Genomic DNA, 22,848 nt, shown 5'->3' with positions numbered 1-22,848 from the left:
TCCCACTTTAATGAAGTAGGATTTTGAGTGGAGCACTATTTTAACCTGGGTATTTCTTTTTATTAATTCATTTTACTTTAACTTGTTTATAGGAGATGTGCACTCCCCCCGGAACTCCTCGTTACAGCACTTTTGTTTGTGGCACTCGGGGCCCCCTGGTGGATTGTTTGTTGAAAATAAAAAGTAGTTTATTGTGAGGCAGGCGAGCAGTTTGGCTCCAGTCAGTGTGGCCGCAGCAGCAGGATCGTCGGCTTGGCTCCAAGCGAAGATCGGTGGAAGACGTTGAGTGTGTATCCGGACATGAAGGGCGTTTGGTCTCCGCTGATTTGTCAAACGGAGTGAAGCGATGATGAACTCAGGTGAGTGGCAACTCGGTGATTTTTACATCGTTGCACCCGCGTATCTCAGTGTTTTAAGAAGGGCAAAGGTCAGTGTTGTAAAAATAAGAATCGCACAAGAAAACCTCAGGAAAATGTAGACTTGGAAATCAGGTTAAACCCATTTGTAAAACTTTAATCATTGGATTTGTGTGTCGCTGTTTGTGTTACAGTACTTCCCTCGTATCCCAGTCTGTCAGTTAACGTAGAGCTCCCACAAATTCAACTTCATTTTCAGGCTTTGACACATGTGACTTGACTTAAGTGTGCCTTGCTGAAAGGGAATTAACATGATTTTTGTTTCGGGAAACCACTTTTGTCAGCAGCACTACAGAGTAAAAATGTAGGACACTAATCCAGCCAGATGTAACTAGCAGTTCGCATGACTTCCCCTCTTTTCCACATTCTCCAACTCTTCATCCCCCATCTGCTCCTCATCCTCTGCCTGGTGACACTCACCAGTTGCCGGATTATTCTGCTGTTGCGTGCATTGGCAAACAAAAGCCATTCCATACTTGAACCCCCAAAAGAAGTGGTGGTTTTACACTAAGCTGTCATGTAGTCAGAGTCTGTGGAGCAGGGGCAGGTTTTTAACAGTTAAAAAGTGAGCTGCACTAGCACAACATCTGTCACATCATCACCATCATCATCATGCTATAATGCAAGAAATCTCTGTAATCTCTTTGACGGGCTTATCTCGACAACTGTTCATCTGATTGATGTCGAATTTGGCACGAGCCCTGTCAGGACTACGATGCCAAGTTTGAGGATCTTGGGTCTTTGAGTCTTCACCGTTTTGTACAATCTTCCTCTCTTTGTATCCACAGGCATAAAGAAGCCGCCAGTGGCCCCCAAGCCAAAGTTAGTCCGGCCCCAGACAGCAGGACTTGCTCCCTTAGCCCCCAAAGGAGATGCTGTCTTGCCCCCATCCTCTGGCACAGCCAAGAGCGATAAACCAGTCCCGGCCCCCAAACCTTGCCTCTCCAAACTCACAACTGCTGTGGAATCCAAACCCATAGCTTCAAATAACCTGCAAAAAGGACCTTTAACAGAAAGCCCATGGATAGTGGGTGTCCTTAACGCTCCAAATGAAATACAGCAAGAGAATAAAAAGCCAGATTGGGACTATATTATTCCTATTTGTCTGTGTAGCCAGGAGAAGTGCCTGTGCTCTAGGGACACATCAACAATCATGAACAAAATGGAGAAAGGTTTCAAAACATCACACAAGGGTAAAACTGAGGAGAAAAGGAAGCCGATACCACAAGGTACGCTGGGAAACAAAAACGAGAAGACAAAAAATGCAAAGAACCAAGTGCTGAATGTCGCTTTCACTAAATCCCAACTCACAATCCCTAAACCTCTCCAAGAGACAAAAACGTTAGACAAAAATCTCAACACCTCCAGTTCACAGGTGACAGCCAGGCTGTCTCTTCCCAGGATGTGGAGCGATGAGGAAAATGTTAATATAATACCTCAGTGTGCAAATGGGCAAGGACCGGAGGAAGATGCTCATGGCCCAGTGCAAAAGTTAAGTGTATGTCAACCAAAACCGGCGATCCCTAGGAAGCCCGTCCCTGTCCTACAGAAACCCACAACAGCTGCCCTGGTCTGTCAGGAAAAGGTGGAGGAGAAGAGGGAGGAGATTGCAAGCCAGGACAGAGGGGAAATAAAGGTCAATGAGTTGAAGGTGTCATCAGAGGGGAAGGGCAGTGCATCCTTGCCTGTCAGCGTTGCTGTTAATGAAAACAAACGGCCTCCATCTCTGGCCAGAAAAGCTTGTCCCCCGCCAGCCCCTCCGCCCAAGAAAAAACCATATCTGTCTCTACCTGAGAAAGCACTGACCTCGCCTCCTTCAACACCCCCGAAAGATTTGGAAGCCGAAGACCTGGTTTCAGACAGCAGTGTTTCTGAGATGGAGATTACTGTTGGGAGGGATGATGAAGGGGGAAAGGAAGGAAGGAGCAATCATGACGGAGTTTGCAGTGACTTCATAGATTGCTCTCCTTCCAGCGGGTCCCTCTGTCAGCCAGAAATCAGCCTGCCCCCTGTGAGCGCAAAGGATGGGGTGGTAAAGTTAAAGAAGCCCCAGAGAAACGCCAGCATGATGGCGAGGATGCAGAAGACAGATTCTTCTGAGGAGAATGAGGAAGGAAAATCTGGAGATACCGAGAAGAGGCAGAAGGCTATGAGAGAGCTGCCTTTGCTTCCTGATGAGAAGACAAGAACCCCCGGTGTTACTGGAGTCGCCAAACAGAGACCCAAGTCGTTCTCCAGTGTTAACCTAGGGCAGAGGAACAACTCTTTCCGGAAACTGCTAGAAATGAAGCTCTCTATGAAGATTCTGCCCAAGCTGATGGGAAAGGGACTGCAGACACCGAACAGTTCTGTGAATGACTCGGAACAGTGTATGGACAGTTATCAAGACAGACGCCAGAGCTTCAACAAGCATCAGGACCCTCAGTACTCCTGCCGGCTGGTGGGAGCAGAACAAACCCCCGATGGAGACGAGCCTTCCCCGTCACTAGAACAAGATGTCGACTACGAGAACATTCCTCATTATGAGGAGATATCAGACTACATGAACGTGTTTTTGGGGAGCGAGGTGACACTTCCTTGGCCCCCGCCACCACCGCCTGTCACCCAGCAGAGTTTGATGTATAATGATGAGGGCATTTATGAGGAGCAAGAGCCTTACTTGTCCCTGGAGGTGAACGCGGAACACCAACATAGTGAATCTGACAGGTGGAGTATGGGTGCTTGGTTTCTGTCTCAGCTCCAGTCTCTATCACCATTAAATAAGTGGTTGCCCTCTTTCTTGCAAGACAGGTCAACGTTGAGGACTTCTTAAAATTATGAATCAGAAAATGCACTAGATAATTGATCATTATTATGATTAGAGAGTTAATCTGGGTCATTTGTACTTGTAGCAACTCATACATTTTTTTTGTCTGATCCCTGTTGCTGGAATTTGACCTAAGTAGCAGTGGCGTGTGTGCCCTCATGTGGGTTGACCTCATAATTTAGATAGCGCGTAACTTTCTAATTACACACTTCAAACCATAAGCGTTGAACTACAGAAGTTATGGTTAGTTGAACTCTGCCAAGGAATTAGAACCCTGTGTGATCATCACCTATATATTGTAGTTCAGCAGGTTCTTATCTGAGGTAAAAAAACAACAACTTTAAATTCTGAAATGATGTTGAGGTACAGTATCAGCCTTCAGTTTAATAAAGGTGGATAGAATTTGTGCTTGTTTCAGAGAGATATCCAGGCTAGCCCGCTACATGTGCTATCCACTTATCTATTTGTACCTACTTTCTGGTCAAAAAAAATACACTGATGACACGCCCAGAAACCTGGATCCTGAATAATCAGCGTCATTAGAACCTGCTGTAATATTGCCTTTTTTAAATTCTTGGCAGTAATTATGGGTGTAATGATCATTCCTTTGTCATTTTTACACAATGTTTTTTTTTGGGGGGGGGGGGGGTTATGAATGCCTTGCGATCACAAGTCAGTTGGCATTAAAGGAGCAGGATTACACTGTAAAGGAGTACATTCTGTCTGGCACAGCTTAGTGGTTCTTTATTTCACATGATCACATGTTAAAGCACGCCGAGCAGCTCACAAACAGAGGCCAGTTAACTGCAACAGCGAATGTAAATATGCCATAGAGTGTGTAAGCTCTGACTCAGGCTTATCGCGTTCGTCCCTTAGCCTCTGTTGTTTTGTTCAGGGAGTTGAGGTTGTTACACTGTTTCGTAGTCTTCCCACAGGGAGTATTGACATTGTAGATTCGTCTATGTAGGCACTTCAGAGCTGCAAGGCACAGACAAGTATCTAAAGTACAAATTTGCTCATTCCTCTTCCACCCACTGTGGACAGCTGGATGGACCGTCCATGCCCAGGAGTTTCACTTTAATAGAGAAGGAAATATTATAGACGTCACACTAATTGACATTATGTGCTGACAAAGGTGTTTTTATTTTAAACCTCATTGTATCGTCTCTCCTTAAAATATTATCACTCTTTTGTAATCACTTGCCGTTGGTATTTTAGTGACTGTTGTCATGAACAGTGTTTTAAATACCATTTCAACTCCCTGTCTGTGTTTAAGGAACACACTGACCGTTCTAGAATTGCACTTATTTGCCGTCCTCTCCAGAGCCAGACAAGAAGATACATAGGCTACCCTTCACTGCTCTGTGTGTGCAGGAGGGCGTTGAGACCCACAGACACTCGTTGACTGTTAGTTAGCTTAGCATTAATATGAAAGGCAGTGAGTGGGAAGTGTTAGCGTCCCTAATAAATCACCAAATACACTTTTCACTAAAACTGACTTTGCCTTTATTGGTACAACTAGGGATGTTATTAATGTTACTACTTTCCTGACAGGGTGCAGGGACTGAAGCACCATCTGCAAACAGGTTGAAATCATGATTTACTATGTAAGAGAGGATGAGGATGATTACTTACTGGCAAAGCAAGATTCTAAACCTCATCTATTTTACAATGTTTGACAGACGCATGCTAACACTTTCCCTCTACTACTGTTCATTGCGCTAAGCTAAGTAGTGGGGAGCTGGTCTCTGTGGTTCTCTACTGCAGACCCAGAGGAGAGACGTGTATCGTTCTCCTTGTCAGGCTCTGGAGTGGGTGGCAAATAAGTGGAATTCCAAAAATAAGTTTGTGTCTCCCATTCAGAAACATCTGTAAATTTTGTCCATTTTGTGATATTTTTACTGCCCTCTTTTGACCATAATCTTATTAATAGAAGTTCTGCGGATGAAGAGGCGCCCGCTCTGGTTGATGGTTCCTCCGATGATGACATCATGGCTTGTAGCTCAGAAGATAGCAGCTCCATGTCAAGTAAAGGAGACTCTGAGCAGCCGGAGGAGAGTGCGGTGAGGAGCATAGATTTAGGATGTTTAGAGAAATATCATCTGTCAGGGTCTGATCTCAGTCGAGGTCTGAGTCATGAGGGTGTCATCATTTTGATTTGTCATAATTTATCATACATTCTACCGGCAGATATTCTGCACAGTTAACATGAGCTGTTTCATTTTCTTGAGCCTGGTCTTGATGTGGATGTACCCTTTAACTGAAGTGCATTCTAATGCTGTATTTTTGCATCTGTTTTGGCAGAGTGAACCGAAGAAGAGTAAAATACATCACATCGCCACAGAAATCATGAGCTCTGAGAAAGTGTAAGTCTTTGTCCCATGGGTTCACCCAAATTATGAACAGTCTCAGTAACATTTACAGGTATCTCATCATGAAGACAGTTTTTTTCTATGTGTGGGTTATGAGAAAAAAACATAACGAAAGCACGCAAAAGTCAACATGTCATTCAGGATTCAGATTACTCAAGATAATCCACAGACCCCCGCTATCAACAAGTTTTTAGATTATTTATTGTTACGAAATTGAAAATGTATCAAGGGCTGCGTAATATCTAAAGGACGTTGTTGCTGTGAGTACTAAAAATCAAGCAAAAGTTGTTTCCTTTGCTACTTTTCACACATACTTTTTTTTTGTTCATTAGGTTTGTCGATGTCCTGAAACTGCTTCATGTCGTAAGTGTCTCCCACGCATCATTCATGTTGTGTGACATTTGAGAAAGACCAGCTGCGTGCTGGTGTGTTTATATGTTTTTATACACGACTTCTTTGTGTGACCTCATTAGTCTCGTGTTTGGTTATTGTAGCCGGCAGGTCAGAACCCCGTGATTCCCCTCAGTCTCACCCACACGGCTCACATTCCTCGCAGTTTTTCTGGAGAAAATAATTGAATCCACATCAGTAATTTATTCCCGACTACAAACACAACCGTAACAGTGATTCATGAAGGTGTGAAGGGCAATTAAAGCTGTCATAATTAAACAAGAGTCCCACTTGTCCCACTACTTTCTCATGCACACCTAAAGACATCAGCTTGCCAACAAGGTCATAATTAATAAACTTCCCACAGCAGGAAGAAGGTTTAACAGTGTAACCTAGCATGTTAGCATACCAACATTGACTGATTTATCACAGACTTGAGAGGGTTGCAAGCAAACTAATATACATCAGGATGGATTAGCAGCGACTTGTGTTTGTAGTTCATCTCTTAAACTGTATTTTTGTTTACGGCTCTTCTTTTTCAAGAAGATAATTCTAATCATGTCAGCAGATGTCTGGGAAAAACCAAGGTCGCAAAATAAGTATTTGGTCATATTTAGTGATTAGCAATGACTTCACCAAAGGGAAGAGATGGGAAGTGTTTGTCACTAGTTCACTAATGATTCAGAGTCACACCAAGGTTGAAAGAATGTTAAGCTGACTTAGTATTTGTTTATTCTTCACATGGTACTGCGGTGACTTTCCACCAATGGAATGATAATAATACAACATGAATTTGTTACATGGTTTTTGTCGCAGGGTAAACTTAACTACAAGTCATCTGCAAGTAAACCTACTGGTGTTATAAAATATTTTTTTTAACCGTTGATGCAGTTTTGCAAAGGAATATAGAAAATAAAGCAAAGCACATATGTTAATATGACACGACATGAATGGATCCGACTAGTTTCAATATGTTTTTGATATGTTTATACTTGTTTTAAAATAACAGAATCACAATTGGTGCAAACAAACTTCCAGGTGAAGCCCTCAGCACTCCTCTTCCAACATTTTCCCTTTTTGCAACATTTTATTTGTCTCTGTTTGCTTGCTTCAGTCTCTGTGTTGACTCCTGTTTGGTTGTGGTATCAAAATACATCGATGTAGTGTTGATTCAGACATGCCTGCAGTGTTTTCATTTTCTTATCTCATGAAACATCCTCATTTCTTCTTCTTCTTCCCTGCTGAATGTTTTCCTCGTGACCCGTCCCCTTTTTGGTCTGCTGTTGTAGGAGGCATACATGTAAACCACAGGAGCTCCATCTGTAAGCAGTTTTATTTGCCCCCCCCCCCCCCATTAGCCACCAAAAAAAGCTCCACATCATCTGAAGAGAGGATACCCTCAAACTCCTCCACTAAACCTTTAATACTGATGAGTACCATGAAAATAAAACAAATGTGTCTCCTGGTTTGTGCACAAGTTACGTCTCAGTGTTTCTCTTTTTGTCACGACACATTGGGTCCTGGACCTTTTGATTTAGGGACCAGAAGGCCAGACTATTTTTGCACCTGAAGTCTATTTCTTGGGTTTTGATGTAAGAGATGACCTCACACTGACGTCTCTGACCGTCTCAACTGTAGGACTTCCGTGAGGCTTTATCAAGAGCGTCGCTTGAGAGTGGGAAGCCTGTGATCGAAAGCCGTCTGCTCGACCAGATCCTGTACTACCTCCCGCAGCTCTACGAACTCAACCAAGACCTGCTCCAGGAGCTGCAGTCAAGAGTGGCTAAATGGTACCAAACCAAGTGTTTGTTGGTTTTTATGTCTTTATATTCATGAAGAAAAAACTGAGGAGGTGAACACGCCTGAACCCTTGGGTGTCAGTTAGGTTAGGTATGAGGTTGTCAACCCGAGATCATGAAAATTGGTTTGATTGAAATAATATTTCATTTTCTACTGCTTATCCTGTTGGGGGGGGGGGGGGCTGGAGCTTATCCCAGCAGCTTTCGGGCATGAGGCGGGGTTCACCCTGGACAGGTCGCCAGTCCATCGCAGGGCCAACACATAGAGACAGACAACCATTCACACTCACAGTCACACCTACGGTCAGTTTAGAGTATCAATCAGTCTCGTCCTCTCTTGATGTCTTGGACTGTGGGAGGAAGCTGGAGTACCAGAGAGAACCCACACAGGAACAAGGAGAACGTGGAGACTCCACACAGAAAGATAGTTTTTTTTTTCTATTTTACATCATTTCTGATGGGAGTCAACAGTTTACAGTGTCTTCAATTCTACTCTTTTGTGGTCAGGGATGAGAACCCGCAGCTTGCAGATATCTTCCTGAAGAAAGGACCCTACCTGAAGATGTACTCGACATACATCCGTGAGTTTGACAAGAATGTGGCTCTTCTAGAGGAACATAGGAAGAAGAACCCAGCATTCAGCACCGCAGTACGTGGATTTGAGGTAACAAAGCTCACCCAACCTGTTTTTTTTCTCTGATGGGTGTGTCTTTGGGTCATTGAGCTTATTGTTTATACATGTGCGGAAGATTGCGTGTGTGTGTGTGCGTGCGTGCATGTGTGTTTGTTGGAATTGTGCGTTTTGTGTAATTTGTGCTTCTTTGTTTCAGGCAAGTCCGTGCTGTGCCAACTTGGCTTTGAAGCATTACCTACTGAAGCCTGTTCAAAGGATTCCTCAGTATCAGCTCTTGCTCACAGGTACATTTGAAGATGTGTCACTTTCAAATAATTAAACTTAGTCACTTATTTACATTCTCAACTAAAAAGTCAATCATTTTTATTCTTTTTTTCCAAAGGTTTGTCATTCTACTTATCATTCCTCGAGTGAGGTTGTCATGGCCCATCCTAAACGTCATGCTGCCCTCTAGTGCCAATAAGAGTGGAAACAGTTAGGAATTTCTGTCATGTAACTTCAATCCTCATATAATAAGATTTTTTTGAAGTGATGCCCAAATCAGATTTAGTGACATAACATGAGCTTTAACATGAGTGAGCTTAGTGTTTCAGGGGTCTACTGTATCAGGGTCCATGGCAAAATGTGTTCCTCACGTCAGTCTTGTATAATTATATTATGTAAGCGCTTCCAGATCCAGGATTTGAATTCCAAGAATGTACTGTACAATACGGAGTACTTGTAACCAATTGTTCTAGCAGGTTTCACTTGTTTGTTGACCTGGCCTCTGAAACTTTCATCATTTCGTTTCAGACTATTTAAAAAACCTGTCCGAAGACTCAAACGATTATAAGGACACGCAAGGTAAACAAAGAATGGAAACGGATCTGTGTACTGCAGCATCATCTGGTAGTGGCTGTCATACATTGATCACATACGGCACTCACATTTGTTCCCACAGCTGCTCTCGGTATAGTGAAAGAAGTGGCAAATCATGCTAACGACCTCATGAAACAATGGGTAAGGGCCCATTCAGGTTGGACAAATGGACACATTACTTTAACAGGTAGCTGTTGCTCAATGCAGGTTAGTGACGCCAACTTGTTTCTGTCAGGATAACTTCCAGAAGCTGGTGCAGGTGCAGTGCAGTTTGAATGGCCAACATGAGATAGTCCAGCCTGGGAGGGTGAGACCTTGGAGTTGTTTGTGTTATTATATCACTGTTTAACCCATCAGGTGAAGAATCTCTTTTGGGTACGATTGCAAGGGAGTTTTTAAGCGGGAAATATTTAAATTCTGGAACCAAGTGCTTTGATTTGATTGTGCATTGCTTTTTTGAAGTGTAGATAGAATACACAAGTAAAGTTGTGTTGATGTTTCCTGAGACACGATTAAGTTTGCTCTGTCTTGTGATGGTGAAGAATCCAATCAGAATCCCTTAAATAAAACATCGGTGTAAATCCATCCATAACTCTTTACTTCATGCTGCAAACCGACAAACCAAAGCAGTCACGTAGCCTTCATTTCATTAACATGATGCTTTACATTTCTGAATACAATTCGTTTACATGCACATCATCTCGAGGGTGTAATATGGTACTTTGTTTCGGATAATTAAAAATCATTTTTTAACTTTGTAAATGGAAATCACACTCATAAAATCAGATGAATGAAAAAAAGTTTAATTAGCTCACACTTTTGACACACTTTTCTGTCCCAGATCTTCCTAAAGGAGGGCATCCTAATGAAGCTGTCCAGGAAGGTCATGCAGCCCAGAATGTTCTTCCTGGTACAGTAACGTACTCTTTATGTATTCCTTCATTTCAAGTGTTTGAAAATTCCCACCTAAAGTCCATCATAAATTCCTTCTCAAGGCTTTTAATTGTGATCAAATGTCAGAAAAAAAATCTGCCTTACTTTTTCAGTTAAGCCCTTGTTTTTTGGGGGATTTTTACTGATTTCAACCTGCCCTCTGGTGATATTTTAGTCATGTCAGGATGGGTAGAAATTCCAGGATAATAAGTTTTAATTTCTCTTTTAGTTAAATGACACCTTGCTCTACACCACTCCTGTGCAGTCGGGCCAGTACAAATTAAACAACATGCTGTCTCTGGCTGGGGTCAAGGTGAGACGAATTGCTCTTTTTTTGTTCTTATGCATTATTTACACTTTCAGCGGACTAGTTCATACGCTGCCAACGATGAAAATAATTACAGGTTAGCAAACCGAGCCAGGAGGCTTACCAGACGGAGCTGAACATCGTGAGCGTGGAGCGCTCCTTCATTCTCTTCGCAAGGTAAGAATCTGGGACAGAGGATTCCTCCTGCTAATTTAAGAAAAGGCTTTGAATTATGATTTATTTCATGAAGGTCACTGTGTGGTCTGAGAATATTGCATGTAGGCCCACTTTGTTTGTCTTACTACTACAGCTCAGCCGCAGAGAGAGATGAATGGCTAGAGGCCATTTCCACAGCGATCGGTGACTACACCAAGAAGAGGATCAGTTTCTTATCTGGCCAGACTCCAGAGGAGGTAAAAGTACTTCTCATTCCATGTGTAAGCTTTTCTTATGCATATCAGTAAAAACAATTATTTGAGGAAGAAATGTGCGTAAGGAGCAAAAAAAACCCCAATAAATTGTAAGGTTATGTGCACAATCAATAAGAAGGCAACAAATAAAGTAGGGTTTGAATAAATAAAGGTAACATTTGCACTTTAAGTGTGTGTGTGTGTGTGTGTTTGTGTAGCAGTGAGACTGAACTCCTGTGTTTTCTTATATTTAGGCAGAACTGAGGGAAAATGATGATGGTGCTCTGCTGGGATCTAAAGCCCCTATATGGATCCCAGACCCACGCACCACCATGTGCATGATCTGCACATGCGAGTTCACATTGACATGGAGGCGGCACCACTGTCGAGCGTGTGGAAAGGTGGGATGGCGAAAAGTTTGAATATATGGAAGGAATTGTTTTTTTTCCTTTAGTGAAAAAATGATGTTGTAGAAAAGCATAGAGGATTTAAAAGCAATTTCAGGGATAAAAACGTAGAGAAGTTTGATATCCTGTGTTATGCACTGTCATCCCAATAGGTGGTGTGCCAGACGTGCTCTTCCAACAAATACAGTCTAGAATATCTGAAGAACCAGTCGGCAAGAGTGTGTGATCAGTGTTTCCTTGTTCTGCAGCAGCAGCAAAGTAAGTGTGCAATCTTTTCAGTCAGCGCATCACCTGATGCACGTCAGTGACGCTTAATTTCTATTTTGTTTGCGTTAAACTAATACAAGCTGCAGATTTGAGTTCCCCAGATGAACAAGCCCCTCCCACAGTGGTGTCCCCTAGCAACAGAGCTACCTTCACTTTCTCCAGGAAGCAGAAGAAGATTCCAGCAGCCCTCAAAGAGGTAACTTGTTCTTGCCCTGATCATTTGCTAACAATGACCAAGACATCTGATCGGATGGATTTTACGTCCTCAGGTGTCAGCGAACACAGACAACTCCTCCATGAGTGGCTATTTGCTGAGATCGAAGGGTAAAAAGAAGGCGGGGAAGAGGCTGTGGTTTGTGATCAAAGACAAGGTTCTGTACACCTACGCCGCAAGTGAGGTAAGGCCTCAGCCCACCGAGCTGTCATCAATGGTTTCATGTCTCCTAACTTTTATCTTGTGTGGTGTCTTCCTGCAGGATGTAGCAGCGTTAGAGAGTCAGCCCCTTTTAGGCTTTGTCTTGAAAGTAGATTCATGTCAGAAGTTCAAGCTCTACCACAAAAGCACACTCTACTACATATTTCAGGCTGACAACCTTCAGACAGGCCGGAGGTACGGTAACAGAGAGGGCTGACAGCACTGAGCACGGTGACAGCGACGATGATTAAAATAACAAACTTTTGTTTTTCTTTTCAACAGGTGGATTGATTCATTCAAGGAATCTACAGTGCTTTGAAATCCACTGCCGGTGTCTCAACTGTTTTACCTCGGTGCTCTCTGAATTTTGCAAAAAAACAAAACAAAACCCCCAAAACACCTGGAGACACCATCTCTGCTGCACTGAACCAAAATCCAGTTATTTTATTGATTTTTATCTAATGTCTCAAGGTTATACATCACTGCGCAATGTGTCCATGTTATTTTTAAATGGTAACATGAATCTTTTCTACTAGGACACATGTGGTATTAGCTACATGTTTAGAATTTTGCCTCAATCATCCGCGGATATTTGACTTTTTTAGTATTTTGATTTCGTTTTCTGCAGCGGTTTTTGTGCTAGAAGCCCCTTGTTTTTACATTTATGGTTTGCTATCCAGTTCATTTACCAAGTGATTTTTAGAAGTGGGAAAATGTATTTTGAACCCTATAATGTTGTTTGAGAATTATTACTTTCGCACTCAACACGTCTGGTTGCTGAAGTTGGCAGAAGAACCCACGCTGAGCACTTTACATGCATTTATTATGAACGTCCACTGTGCATTATGAAGACTTTATAGATAGAATGAGTCTGAGTGGTGTATCTGGGGAATATTCACTAATTTATCTGTACTGCATCTTAACATGTTTTGCACTTCAGTCACAAAGATGTCTGTAGATGGACAGATTGTAACATTCCTCTGTAAATATCATGTTATTAAATCTGATTCCCACACAATCAGATCTTTATCATTTGAATTTTTAAAAATACAATCAATATTGTTCGAATGTAATTTGGAATGAAGTCTGGACAAGTAAGTGGTAATTTTATTTTTTTTTGAATGCAGTTCTCTCTTGATAATGAGAATATTAGCCTGTTATCATGAGGTATTAAAAACATAATTACAGTTAAGGCCTATCTTTGTTTACATACTTTTACCATGTTTTTTTTTTTGTACATAAAGAACAGTTTGGCTACAAGTTGCATTCAATTCCCAATCAAATGGGAAAACATTACACAAATCATTCCTTTTGGAACTCAAAAGCTTGTTTGTACAAACATCCGTGCCAGAGACATTGACTTTTGCACGAGGACCATTAATTATACAAATGATTAATAAGCAGTCGGTGAGGGGCCATTTGGATGCTCTACAGCGATGACAGCTGCGCCTGGAGGTGTTGTGTGTTCAGGTGGTCTTTTCCATTCCGTTCAGTTGAACACTATCTCAGTAGTGCTCTGTGGGAATAAAATCAAATTCACTAAAAAACCCTTACAAACTTGTCATTGAACTCATTTAAAGTCTGCAGTACATTCATTCTATTTATGTGGGTGGACCAACTGGAATGTACAGTGCAACTCCTGTAGATCGTGGAGGCAAATTTGAGGTGTTAATTATTGTTCCACTTGAAACTGGGCAGACTTTAATTAGACTTTGGTCTTCAGTGAACACTGTGGTGCCGCTGCACTGACCTGCTAGGGGCCCCATTAAAAAAATTAAATGCTTGGCTGCTATTAACCCCATGTCACTGTTTCCTATGCTAACCACTTCCTGGCCCCAACTCTAAACTTTGCACACCACAATGTAACTATTTGTTTTCGGGTTGTGAACGCTTTAAACCAAGGCAAGTCTACATATAGCCCAGTGGTAGGGCATTAGTATGGGTTTGATTTAGAGAACTAAAATTTAGACGTATCAGTTTTCCTTCTTCGGAAACATTTAAGTTTGTCTGATAAATTCCAGAATTTTATGAATCACAAACACAGACTGAAGTCATTAACCCCAATGCCCTCACTGATTCTATAAGCCTCTAGTTATCTTCTAAGTTTATTTTGACATGCTGACATGTTTACAAATTCCTTGTCTTGCTTATGACTGTAATAGAGTAATAATCTATATAATAATTTGTGTCAGTTTCACATGTGTGGAAAAAAATCCAGCCAAGAATCGCTTTGACAGGAGTTTACTGATATACAAGCCAGATTCCACTACTTACTCTATACTGCGTTATCTACATGTGCCCGAAAAAAGATATGTAATCTGTCCAGTCCATAAAATCGGAATGAAGCCAGATCAGACGATGTGACATTTTGGCAGTCTTCTTTCAGATGGTAAACCACAGAAAACCGAGCTGCGCATGTGCAAGAGTCGTTTACTGATGAAAAAGGTCACGAACTCTGACCCTCCCACCAACTGCAGCAAACAGATATTATATTATTAAATTGGGGACAATTCAGTACTTGACCTAACTGATTACTGTCAGGTAAGAATTGTTTACTACAACAGCCGCATCAGAGCCTGGTGAAAGCGACCCTACTGACCGGCACCCGCAAGAGGAAGGGAGTGTTCAGTAGCAGGGAGGCTGCCATTGGCTAGTAGCTAGCAAACAGCTAATTTAGCTCGTTAGCTTTGTTATCCCATCGCTCAGCAATCACTCTAGGCAAGTATATGATCACGCTACAAGCTGTATGCAACTACGTTTCTATCTATATACATACGTGTGTGTTCGTATGAGTACCACGTAGGCCTACGTTATTGTGATAACCTGCATGCTAACATACTTAGCTATCAAACTTGATCGCGTCAGTTAACTGTGCTAGCGTTAGCTGATGTTAGCTGCAATGCTAGTAATCTCTATCTTCCTAAAGAATACGCAATGGTACCTGTTATTTTACTGGAAAATTACAAAGTATCAACTCCCTTGCTTAACTGTTGATCTATTTGGATGTCCAGTAGAAGACTAAATCGACGTTAGCGGAGATGTAAAATCGGATGCCCCACCGCTGCCTCTACGATTCGGCGTCGTGGGCCCTGAACCCTAGCATGCTTTAACCCTTCAATGTTGACCTTTCACCCACAGGAAAAGAAATACCTTTATCTTCCGTATCGATTTTGAATAGCAGTCTGTCAAGCGCTTGTTTGTGTTGTTACCCTAACGGAGCTGTTTCATTCTTGCTATTTCTCTGTGACATGAAGCGGCATTTTTATAATAAGGCCATCATTAGTGCTGTTTCTAGCTAGCGCTCGATAGAATGCTAGCATAGGCCACAATCGCACGCTTACCATATTAACTACTACATCAAAAATGTATTTTTTTCATGAGGATTGATTTCAGATGAGTTTTATTTCGACGAAGCTGTTGTGTAGAAACGTGGGTTACGATTTGAACCGAATTTTCATCCATTTAAATGGGGGATAACAATTGTATCGTTAGCATGGTTTACCAGTTCTCATTCAGTCACATTGATCATTGGATGTACAATTCTGCTTTGTGGAACATAGTATGTCATTTACAGATAATCACTTAAGATCTATCTGCATGCCCTGGTACTTACGAAAAAAAAAATCTAACTGCACTGCAGTTTGCTACAGATGTTGCTGTGCAGAACTTAAACTGGTCCATTCATTGTCACACTTACTCTGTTACAAAGAAAAGGTGAACAGCAAGTAATAAAAACAGAACACCGCACACCCTGTTTATGAAATTGCGCTGAATAAATTCCAGTCACACATTTGAACCTTCTAAAACTTGTATGTATTTCTGGTCAAGTATAATTTTTACCCAATAGTCCACAGTGCCTCATGATGTATACACAAATTTGCCACATAGGTTTTACCAGAAACACTCAATTAATGGACTTCCTTATCCTGTTTCATCTTAACCCCGATTATGATTTAATATGATATAAAATAAAACATTATGCTTTGTCCACAGGTGTGCATGTCTCATGGGGCACTGAGGTGAAGAGCAGTGGAAGTAGATGTGTGCGGTATCAGTATGGATGGACAGACTCAGAGGATTCAACTTTTGTCTGCAGACAGCAACATGGTGGGACACAGAATTCAGGTGAACCTGTCATTTTATTTGTACACATCCCCATGCAAGCCTCGCATAATAATTTTACAAATTTCAAAATCGATTGCAAAGACATGTCTCAATTGTTCAGTTACTCCAGAGGAAAACTGTCATGGTTCTAAATGAGTTTTTAAGTATTTTTAAAGGCTAATACTCAGATAACTGGCTGTGATATGGAGGACTGGGATTTGTGTCAAACTATTTTGGCTAGACATTCTTGTCCCCCTCAAGATAAAAGTTAAATTCTAATCTTTTCTACAGTGCCATCATCTGTTAAATATTTCAGTTTGTCCAGTGCATTTTATGACCAGGTACCTGTAGAACCCATTGCACAACTTTAACCTTAGCCTTTGTTTTTGTATGGTAAATTATTTCAGCGATAGCATTTAGTATTTGTCTTCGTAAATGCTGAGCGTAAGTTCAGCTTCATAGAGTTGCTAGCGTGGCTCTCGTTATGTAGCTTTGTTACACGTTTGTATTCCTGTAATTGCTCAGCCTCCCCTATCCTTAGCTTTGATGTGATTTTTCCTTTAGATCGTGACTGATCAGCAGACTGGTCAGAAGATCCAGATCGTCACAGCGCTTGAGCCATCGTCTCCAGGAAAGCAACAATTTATCCTAGCAAATGCTGACTATTCCCCTGGTGGGAAAGTGATTCTTGCAAAGCAGGAAGGCTCACCCAACAAGGTCATCCTCGCTGCTCCAGATGGCTCTGGAGTTAACCAGCTGTTATTTGCCTCCCCTGAACTGGCAGGCCAGCAGATTCAGGTATGGCTTAAGGACGTAAATGACTTTTTTTCTAAGTCAGTTTTGATAAACAAGTTATTGAGTGGTCTTATGACTAAGGCCTTTTGAAATGTTTCATCAGCTTCCCGTTTGTCAAATCATACTATTCTCTGCTTGCTCATCAGTTTGTTACGGATGGCTCAGACCAGTCTCTTGTCAAACCGGTTGTGGAGTACTGTGTTGTCTGTGGGGATAAAGCCTCAGGTTGGCATTAAGCTTAACTGGTTTTGACTTGATTACTTTTTAGTGACATGCATCAGAAATCATTCGTCACCGTTTCTTGTTTTCTTCCTTGATACAGGGCGCCATTATGGTGCTGTCAGCTGTGAGGGTTGCAAGGGCTTCTTCAAACGCAGCATTCGGAAGAACCTGGTGTACACATGCAGGGGCTCTGGAGAGTGCGCCATTAACAAGCTCCACCGAAACCGCTGCCAGTACTGTCGACTGCAGCGCTGCATAGCTCTGGGCATGAAGCAGGATTGTGAGAGATTTTTAAAAGGCAGCATGCACAATTTCGATGTATATTATATTATTTAGGACTCACATGAATAATCTCTGAATGGCTTGTTGCAACTTTTAGCTGTGCAGTGTGAGAGGAAACCTGTTGATGTGCCAACCAGAGAGAAATCAGTAAACTGTGCAGCCTCAACTGAGAAGATCTACATCCGCAAGAACCTTTGTAGCCCTCTGGCTGCCACACCCACCTTTGTATCTGACAAGGAAACGGCCAGGTATTGCCACTAGACTAACACTGTACACCTGTACTGTCTAATTTAACCTTGCTTTAACCCCATTGTCGTCACAGTAACCATGTGTTCTAGACGGGGTGTCTCTTATGCAGTTGTTTTGATCAGATTTTGAATATTGTTCTTTATTTTTTAATAACAATACAATGAGGTATGTTAAATCTCTAACTACAGGTCTACGAGTCTGCTGGAGTCGAGCATGATGCTCAACATCCAACAACCCTTCTCTAAGCTGGAAAACACCATCTTGATCCCAGCATCCCCTGACAAGGTAACACTGATGCAGTCGAGTTGTCGACCATACAAACAGGGCCGTTCATGTGCAAGATTCCAATATTATGAGATTAAAAAAAAGTGACCAATGCATGAAGTGTAGCTGTCATGAATCCAGTGGTGTATTTGTTCCACACAGGAAGGTGGATTAGTAAAATGATCCTGGAACGGATGTTGAACCTGATGTTATCTACTATGTTGAACATCACGGCCTGTTCCTTTTTGATGGTTTGAGATTTGGTCATTTCTGTGGTCTGAAAGTGATCACCGTGATAGCGTTCCATAGTCAGAGAGACACGTATCTGAAATTGTGATGCATTGAGGGTTTTGGTTCAAACAGGATGTTTAAAGTCTTCACCCTAATTTCTGTTAATATTCATATCCCTGAGTAATGTTATTTGCTTTTACTTCAGCAGGCCTCTTGGGTTTGAGTTTGCCATGTGATTATTTAGCATATTTGTTTTATGCTGCATGCAGCTCCTTCGAGGGTTTCTGGATACATTTTTACACCATTGTTGCCGTTGATGTGGCCAGCTTTCATCTAATATGTCCACCATTACCTTAAATATAAAAGCCGCACCATAAATCAATCATCATTCAAGCAATACTTGCTTGCTTCCTTCCTAACATCTGTTTAGTCCCCTCATTAATTTCAACCTTTTGCTAAACTGATTAGAACCGGGTGTTTATGAAGCAGGCTTGTAAATGGCTGTCCCCTTTCCAGCAGGACGACCCATCTCAAGGCGATCTTGGTACGCTGGCAAATGTCGTGACTTCCCTCGCTCACCTCAACAAGACAAGGGAAGCAAGTGACAGTAGCAATGATATCACCGGAGCTGAAACGCTTAGCAATGGTGACAGCTCCATGACAGACATCCAAGGAGACGAGCAAACTGCAAGTGATATCACTCGGTGAGTGAACTGTCATAAGTAATCAAGAGACTCTGAAGCTGACCAGTGGTTGTTCATGAAAAGGTTAATACACATCCCAGAGATCTACAGGAGCAGGATGGAACCCAGGGGCTGTTTTTTGTTCTTGTCACTGAGCTGTAATAACATTTCCTGCAGGGCCATGTGGTGTCTGACTGCGCTCTTCAGGACTTAATTAAATCGGCTTGTAGTGACTCTAAAGTGTGCCATCGTCGTCCATGCCAGTGGTTGGAGTTGTATCCTAGAGTTCTTGCTTCTGCGGCAACCAAAAAACAGATTAATTTGTTGTTTACATCAAAATGCGCTGATGTATATGATGGAGTAATTTGTCGACATGGTGTTTGTTGTTAGAGCGTTTGACACCCTGGCCAAGGTGCTGCACTCTGGTGATGGCTCAGTGGGAGACTCCCTGGAGACCACAATGCAGCTGATGTCAGGGGACCAGTCGGGTCCCGTGGTGGAGTTGGAGGGGCCTCTACTCTCCGACAGCCACATTCCATTCAAGGTAAAAAAAAATGGCCTGACCCGGATCCTCAGGATGAACCTGGAACACTTCTCACGTTTGACCATGTACACGTTTTACCGTTTGTGGTAACCAGCAGTATCTCCGTGTTCCTTCAGCTTATGATGCCTTTGCCTGTGCCTGAGTACCTCAATGTCAACTACATCTGTGAGTCAGCTTCCCGGCTACTTTTCCTCTCTATGCACTGGGCTCGCTCCATACCTGCCTTTCAGGCCTTAGGGTGAGTCTTTGTCACAAAATGGCTCAGTGTTCCATAAATACACATTTTCCTGTTGTCTCTGTGGATTGTGTCATGCAAGGTCTCTGTGCTGTACAATAAAACTCACTTTATTTGATTTACAGCGGTCAGGACAATGACATTAACTTGATGAAAGCCTGCTGGAATGAGCTCTTTGCCTTGGGTCTGGCGCAGTGTTCCAATATTATGAACGTTGGTACCATCTTAAGTGCCATTATCAACCATCTGCAGACCAGCTTACAGGAAGGTAGGAGGGCTCGTCTGTTGGCTGCCTGAAACCTCTTAGACTTTAAAACACAATCAGTGGTGAGACTCTCCAGCGCGGAGCAAATGATTTAGACTGTTGACCTGAAATGCACTTTGTTCATTTTTGTAGCACGATGAGTATTGACTTTTCTTTGTCTAGCCCTTCATACTCTTGCTTGCGCCAACCCTGGTATTGTTTCTTTGTTGAACAGAGAAGTTATCCCCAGAGAGAGTCAAACTTGTAATGGAGCACATCTGGAGGATGCAGGAGTTCTGTAACAGCATGTCCAAGCTTTCACCAGACGCTTATGAATATGCTTTCCTCAAAGCCATTGTTCTCTTTAGTCCCGGTGAGTTGGTAACATATTAAGTTTGGGTGAAGTATCGCTTTGAGATAGAATCTTTTTATCAGTTGGAGATCCTGCACACAAGTTCTCAACATGGCCAAACGTCCACAGGTTGATCTATTTCTGTGTTAATGTTGTTTTTGCATCAGATCATCCAGGAATAGATAATACACCACAAATTGAGAGGTTCCAGGAGAAGGCCTACATGGAGCTGCAGGACTACGTGACGAGGACCTACCCTGAAGACTCATATCGGTTTGTAGCTTAAACCAACATGATAACAGCTCATTATCTCAAAGGCACTGCTTGTTAACAGAATTAAAGCCTCTTTCTCATCAACCAGTAAACACAGTTGCTGGCTTCTGGCTTCAACAGGTTTAATCTGCATTCAATACGTGGTCAAAGGACCCTGCAGCATATATTGAAATCTCACTTTTGTCAAGTCCTGTGCAGTGAAAAAGGATCTTATTTAACAGGGCAGATTTGGTATGATACATTTGATGCTCTCTTATTTGATACAGATGTCTTCTTTCCCTCCTATCGCTCCCAGGTTATCCAAGCTGTTGCTCCGTCTTCCTGCCCTCAGGCTGATAAGCGCAGCTATCACGGAGGAGCTGTTCTTCGCTGGGCTCATTGGAAACGTGCAGATAGACAGCATCATCCCGTATATCCTCAAAATGGAATCCACCGATTATAATAGCCAGGCAGTTTCTGGGATCTGACACGACTCGTGCCATTTGTATTAAAAAAGATTGGACTGTGAAACCTCAACAGCCCAATCAGAGTGCTCGCTAGTCTGGCCACTGAGTGGTCATAACATACTGTATTTATGACACAGCATCCCGCGCGGATTCTCCTTCCACTTTGATCCTACTCCTCAGTTACCAGTCAGACGAAGAGTACGCCAACAGCAGTGGGAAGTGAGCCTACCAACATCTGCACATTCAGGAATTAACCCTCGAACCTGCATTGTAGAGTGTGCTTTTTATTGTAAATAGTATTTTATGCTTCATCGCCTCCAAGCCTTTTTCTGCAGATCTTGTATTTTGAAAATATCAAGGTTTTTTTTTTTTTGTGTTTCTGACTTCCTACATGGTCAATCGTGCTTTTTTTTTATTTTCTAACAGTTGGTAGGAAAAAAAAAACATGTAATGTGAATTGATTTGTGAAATGCTGTTATTGCTAAAGGTTATAACCTTTATTATTATGTGTTTGTTGGCCGATCCAAAGGATAGGGGCAACAACACTTGTGGAATGTTTGACATCATGTGGATCTGAAGTAACTGTGTATATAGAATTGTATATAGAATGCATCAAGATGGTCAGAGCAGGCAGCACTCGGTAACTAACAGACTATGTCTCAAGAAAGATAAAAAATTAATGCTCAAGTCATTCAGAAATAAAAAAAAGTATTTCAGTAGTGTTTCCGTATTATCTATCTTAATAGATTCTTTACTGTGTAAGAGCTTCAGTGTTTGAGAGAGAAAGGAGGTCAGCTTTTCAGGCTTTCTGTGCCCAAACTTTTCTTTTTGATTCAATATTTTGAACAGCAGCTTCAGGGGACAAAATGCTCAGCAAGAATTTTAATGTAAGACCCATGCTCAGTCATGTAAGAACTAGTTAGTCATGGTAAAACGGGGAAGTCCGCAATCTGCATTATAATAGGCTTCTTTGTGAGTGGGAGGAGGGGGCAGTAGTTGGCTGGCAATTTTTTGAAACTCCTGCTAAAGTCTTTAAAAAAAAAAAAAAAAAAAAAAAGATAAATAATACCAAGAAGTAGAAATACTCTTCCTTTACACCTGATTGAAGTCCCCTCAAACAGAGGAGAGTGAATCTGGTGTTTGTGCAGGTAACTGTGAGTGAAACTGACGCCATTCACATTCGTTTGATTTTTTTTTTGGAGTGAGTCAATGAGCGTGTTGTCTTTGCTCTCACCATGACACCCCAGTCTTTCTCTGTGCATGTCCATCAGCAGCTCTGGCAGTCCAGTCTTGGTGATTTTGACCTTTTAAAATCACCTTTCAGAGTAAAACCTGAAGCAGCGCTTCAGTCTGTTCCGGACTTGAAGTATTTTTTTAAAGAAAAGTAAATAATCCAGATTTCTGGTACTTGAATCTGCTTCAGCAAACACAGTTGTTTACATGTTCTTGTTGAATTAATAATGCAAAATCTTTAACCTACCCCTGTGACTTACTGTTGTGTTTCGTGTCAAGTGACGTGGGGATGTTGCTGTGTGAGGGACTAGACTTTCAGTGTGTGTTATTAGCCAATCAATTATTCAGTGGGGCTCTGTGGGAATGGGTGAGGAGAGGACAGTGCCTGTGAGGATTCTTTTTGCTGTACTTACCCTGTCAGTGTGTCTAGCTAATTAAAATGAACTGATAGGAGCATTAAATCTTGATGAGCAGATGAACCATATTGTCTGCAGCAGTTTTTAGACTTCCCCAGTCTAGTGTATCTCAGCGCGTCTTTATGCGAGCCTCCTCATGGCCCTATCATATCTCGAAATCACCTGACTCGCCCTCTTTCAACCACTTGATTTACGTCAGTGAGGTGCCTTCATTGTGTGGTGTGACCAAACAAAAGTGTATTCTCCTGCTGCACGCTAACC

At 42.1% G+C, this 22,848-nt stretch overlaps 2 protein-coding genes and 1 long non-coding RNA gene across 8 annotated transcripts; 2 read left to right on the top strand and 1 right to left on the bottom strand.

The window, feature by feature from the left end:
- The first annotated feature begins 134 nt into the window (after positions 1-134).
- LOC147259116 (FYVE, RhoGEF and PH domain-containing protein 6-like) lies at positions 135-13,437 on the top strand. 3 transcript variants are annotated; one of them, XM_086209355.1, is made up of 21 exons: positions 135-359; positions 1,205-3,122; positions 5,159-5,285; positions 5,527-5,588; positions 5,927-5,957; positions 7,623-7,774; positions 8,291-8,447; positions 8,614-8,701; positions 9,210-9,260; positions 9,358-9,416; positions 9,511-9,582; positions 10,117-10,185; positions 10,438-10,521; positions 10,613-10,692; positions 10,826-10,928; positions 11,180-11,326; positions 11,485-11,590; positions 11,680-11,795; positions 11,869-11,997; positions 12,076-12,209; positions 12,297-13,437. In XM_086209355.1, the coding sequence occupies exons 1-21, from the start codon at positions 347-349 to the stop codon at positions 12,331-12,333; spliced, it is 3,735 nt and encodes a 1,244-aa protein (XP_086065481.1). In that variant the 5' UTR covers positions 135-346; the 3' UTR covers positions 12,334-13,437. The 3 variants fall into 3 exon arrangements, with proteins under 3 accessions (XP_086065481.1, XP_086065480.1, XP_086065482.1); XM_086209354.1 differs by having other exon boundaries at positions 136-359; positions 5,156-5,285; positions 12,297-13,436; XM_086209356.1 differs by having other exon boundaries at positions 137-359; positions 5,156-5,285; positions 11,686-11,795; positions 12,297-13,436.
- LOC147259115 (uncharacterized) lies at positions 13,155-15,115 on the bottom strand. 2 transcript variants are annotated; one of them, XR_015117162.1, is made up of 3 exons: positions 15,074-15,115; positions 14,289-14,485; positions 13,155-13,530 (listed from the first exon to the last, which is right to left on the bottom strand). It is a non-coding gene; the product is annotated as an uncharacterized LOC147259115 (long non-coding RNA). The 2 variants fall into 2 exon arrangements; XR_015117163.1 differs by lacking the exon at positions 15,074-15,115 and adding an exon at positions 14,956-14,996.
- On the top strand, positions 14,434-22,755 carry nr2c1 (nuclear receptor subfamily 2, group C, member 1). 3 transcript variants are annotated; one of them, XM_086209359.1, is made up of 14 exons: positions 14,434-14,555; positions 16,008-16,139; positions 16,683-16,916; positions 17,060-17,138; positions 17,236-17,415; positions 17,515-17,665; positions 17,855-17,951; positions 18,681-18,865; positions 19,235-19,388; positions 19,505-19,626; positions 19,749-19,891; positions 20,103-20,240; positions 20,387-20,492; positions 20,788-22,755. In XM_086209359.1, exons 2-14 carry the CDS (start codon positions 16,071-16,073, stop codon positions 20,957-20,959), a joined length of 1,830 nt encoding a protein of 609 aa, XP_086065485.1. In that variant the 5' UTR covers positions 14,434-14,555; positions 16,008-16,070; the 3' UTR covers positions 20,960-22,755. The 3 variants fall into 3 exon arrangements, with proteins under 3 accessions (XP_086065485.1, XP_086065483.1, XP_086065484.1); XM_086209357.1 differs by having other exon boundaries at positions 18,678-18,865; XM_086209358.1 differs by lacking the exon at positions 14,434-14,555 and adding an exon at positions 14,578-14,732 and having other exon boundaries at positions 18,678-18,865.
- Positions 22,756-22,848: the final 93 nt, after the last annotated feature.

Source organism: Aulostomus chinensis, chromosome 7 (assembly GCF_037954235.1).
Source record: "Aulostomus chinensis isolate RoL2024-O1b breed Wild chromosome 7, RoL_Achi_v1.0, whole genome shotgun sequence".
In the NCBI taxonomy this organism is placed as follows: domain Eukaryota; kingdom Metazoa; phylum Chordata; class Actinopteri; order Syngnathiformes; family Aulostomidae; genus Aulostomus; species Aulostomus chinensis.
This window is presented reverse-complemented; position numbering and strand designations above follow the sequence as displayed.